Below are 3530 nucleotides of genomic sequence, written 5' to 3'. Positions count from 1 at the left end.
TGCTCGTCAGCAGCGGGCTCGGGAAACTCAGGAACGGGCTGCTCGTCAGCAGCGGGCTCGGGAAGCTCTGGAGGAGACGGTCTGGGAGTGAAGGCTGGAACTGGCGGAGGAGGCTTGAACGGTGGGGGTGACGGAGCTCTGACAGGTGAGATGAATCTTCGTGCATTTCTTGAATTAAGTCCAGCATGAACGGATCGGAGTGAAACATGTTGAATAGATGATGGAAATCCTCCTCAAACTCAATGTTATAAATGTCCGGAGATTTGAGGAAGGGGTAGACGGGTGGAGCTGTGGCTGTGGTTGCTGGGTCCATGATGATGCGTTCCTCACCGGTTGTGGTCGGGTCCTACTGTCATGAGGTGTGGTTGTTGGTGGTGAGGATAGAACGCAGAGACCCAGGTATGAAGATGATGAAGGTTTAATGATGACTAAGCACCCAAACAGTCCAAGGCAGGCAGCATGGCATTAACAAGCACGCAGCTAAATACCGGTAGCAACTGTCAAACGGACTAGACGGAACAAACACAAACCTCAATACATACGACGACAAGGACCCGACGAGGAACACAGACAACAGGAGGGTTTAAATACACACGGGGTAATCAAGGGAATGAGACACACCTGGGGAGCAATCAACGGGGAGGACAGGACAGAGACTCACAGGAACACAGGACTGAACACAGAAAAACTCAAAATAAACAGAAAACCACGGATCATGACAACAGTATTTTAAAGTCTATTCTCTGAGCTACAGGGAGCCAGTGTAGGGACTTTAAAACTGGTGTTATGTGCTCCATCTTCCTGGTTTTAGTGAGAACGCGAGCAGCAGCTTCTGGATCAGCTGCAGCTGTTTGATTGATTTGTTAGTCAGACCTGTGAAGATGCTGTTGCAGTAATCAATGCAGCTGAAGATAAACGCATGGATGAGTTTAGAGAACATTAGTGAAGAAACAGCATCATGAAGACCAAGGAAGCAGCAGACAGGTTGACCTGCTCATCACTGTAGACTAAGAGAAGCTGATCAGAGTTAATGCAAAGGTCAATATGGAGCTAAATACAGGAAAATACTGGAAGAAAACCTGTTAGAGGTTTTAAAGGACCTGGGATCTGGACAGAAGTTCACCTTTCAGCAGGACAATGACCCTAGACAGCCACATATACAGAGGACACACAACTATGCAAGCATACCGCTAAATAAAGGACACTTTAAAAGGACCAGTTAAACTGGAAATCATGTTTTTGGACTGTGAGAGGTAGCCAGAGAATCCAGAGAGAATCCATCCATTAAAGAGACCATAAGCAGGGAGTCATAAAATCTGCCAACTATCCACCATGCAGCCTGATTAAGTCAAACTCCAGACCTAGACCCAAAATGTGGTCTGTGATAATACTCAAGAATGATGTTTGTCTGAGTTTGAGCTGAACTGAAAAGAACTGTCAACAAATTCAGTCTACATATGCCCAAGACAGGTAGAAAACTTGCCCCAAAGCTTCCAGCAGTCTCTCTTTGCAGGACATACAGGGAGCAATGGACAGCGAAGCTTTTCTACTACTTGGGGTGAATCAAACACACAGGGTGTGACAGTGCCAAAAGTTGAATGTTTTCCAGCTTTGTTTTGTTGCTGTCCTGTATGTGCATGTCTGCATGTTTGAGCTCAAAATTTCAGTTTTAAGGAAAGGCACCTTTACATACTAAACACCTCAGCAAACTAACTGGACTTTCCAGGGAACTAAAGCAGACTAAATCTGGTGTGAGTGCTCCTTTAATCACCTATTCATTTTATCCAGGTGTGCAACATAAGGGGAACAGACAAAACAGAGACAGAGGGCCCAGAGGGCCCAGGAGACCGGGCCTGGGGGCCTCTGCTATACAAACTGGGAAAATGTTCAAGCAGTGTGAATACCTTTGTAAAGTCATGTATGTTGCATAAGGAATGAGTGATGACCTTTAAGCATGTTGTATTAGTTCAATACAACATGAAACAAATGCAATTGTGTTAATGTTAAGATAGTTTTCATTGCTAGGACCTCTACTGAATTAAGCTCAGGGTTTTGCTGGGTTTTATTGGGTCAGTGTGTGTCGGATGGAGCTTCCTCTGTTTCCAGAACCCCGTGGTCACCGAGTGAAGCATGTGCGACCGTAGCACAGAGCTTCTGAGTTTGGCTGCTTCCACAGACTGATCCATGGCTCAGCAGAACACCCTGTTCATTCCCCAGAGCAGCTGCTGAGGTGCTGCAGCTGACAAAATCTCCTTTTGTTCTTCCTATTCTTGTTTTGACTCTCTGCGTCTGACCCTCGTCTCTTCCCATGGTTTTCATGCAATCCCACTTGCCGGGGGCCAGCATTAAATTGGTCAGGCCAGGATAACCACTAGACTGTTTGCACAGCTTTGGCTTGGCAGTGTACACATATAGAGCTTCTCTCTCCTCTCTGCTCTTATCTGGGTATCCCAAAGGCTGCAGGCAGACAGAGCCTCAGAGTTCCTCACATTATCTGCTAGGTCCTAAATATGTATACAAAGCATATACAGCAAATTCAAAAGTGTTAGATTTCCAGTATAAGCTTTGTATGTTAAAAATACAATGTCAATTCAACACTTGTTTAGTCTAATTCAACATGAGTATTCGTTTCCCTAAAGAGTTCCAAAGAGTTAAATTCAGTCTACATTTAACTCTTTAAATCAACACTGTCCATAGTTAATTTCTAAATTAACACCTACACCCAACTCAGTCTGGTGTTGATTTAGAAATCAATATAGAACAGTTCATCCCACAGTTCTAACATATTTGTAATATCACATCAGGGGAGGAGTTACAGGTAGGGTGGGGGAGTGCAGCAGGTCCCTGACCCAGGACTAGAAGGAGCCAGATGAAAGGCAGAATATGCCTTAAGGGATTAAATTTTCTTATCACATCTGACAAGAACTGTGAAAGGAGAGCTCTCTCCTGTTGAAAATTGTNTTTTTTTTTTTTTTTTTCTTTTTACTGGGATGTTATGTAACACACACAAATATTTGGACTATTGTAAAGTGCAAGCAAAATAATGCATGATTTTTTTTTTTTGGAATTATTTAAATATTTTTGTGTCCAGTCTTCTTTACTCTTGTAACCCAGGGTAAAGCAATTCCCATCAGACGTCAGCGTGGTGAGCATACGCTAAAAAAATACAGCACAATCTAATTTATAAACAGAGTCTACCTGTTTGTATTTTAAATCCAGTAGTTCTGTAAAAGCTTCAATAGTTTATGAATCAATCAATCAATCAAATTTTATTTGTATAGCACATTTCAGCAGCAAGGCATTTCAAAGTGCTTTATATAATTAAAATAAAAACAGCATGTGACATTGAATAAACAGTGAGAAAGAGAAAGACATTTTGAAAAAGATTAAAAAAGATAAAAACATTAGACAGTGTGACAGAGAAATAAAAAGAAGTTAATAACTAGATGAAAAGTAAAGATAAAAACATTAGACAGTGTGACAGAGAAATAAAAAGAAGTTAATAACTAGATGAAAAGTAAAGATAAAAA

General features: G+C 42.0%; 1 protein-coding gene across 1 annotated transcript in view; it reads right to left on the bottom strand.

Annotated features, from left to right (window-relative positions):
* Positions 1 to 3530, bottom strand: part of slc7a11 (solute carrier family 7 member 11) — a 58387-nt gene that overhangs the window by 46201 nt on the left and 8656 nt on the right. The window contains exons 3-4 of the mRNA XM_016664912.1: positions 1101 to 1143; positions 4 to 346 (exon numbers count right to left, since the gene is read on the bottom strand). Coding sequence (XP_016520398.1) covers positions 4 to 346; positions 1101 to 1143 — 386 coding nt within the window. The remainder of the gene's footprint in view (positions 1 to 3; positions 347 to 1100; positions 1144 to 3530) is intronic.

This window comes from Poecilia formosa, unplaced genomic scaffold, assembly GCF_000485575.1.
Source record: "Poecilia formosa unplaced genomic scaffold, Poecilia_formosa-5.1.2 Scaffold527, whole genome shotgun sequence".
Taxonomy (NCBI): domain Eukaryota; kingdom Metazoa; phylum Chordata; class Actinopteri; order Cyprinodontiformes; family Poeciliidae; genus Poecilia; species Poecilia formosa.
This window is presented reverse-complemented; position numbering and strand designations above follow the sequence as displayed.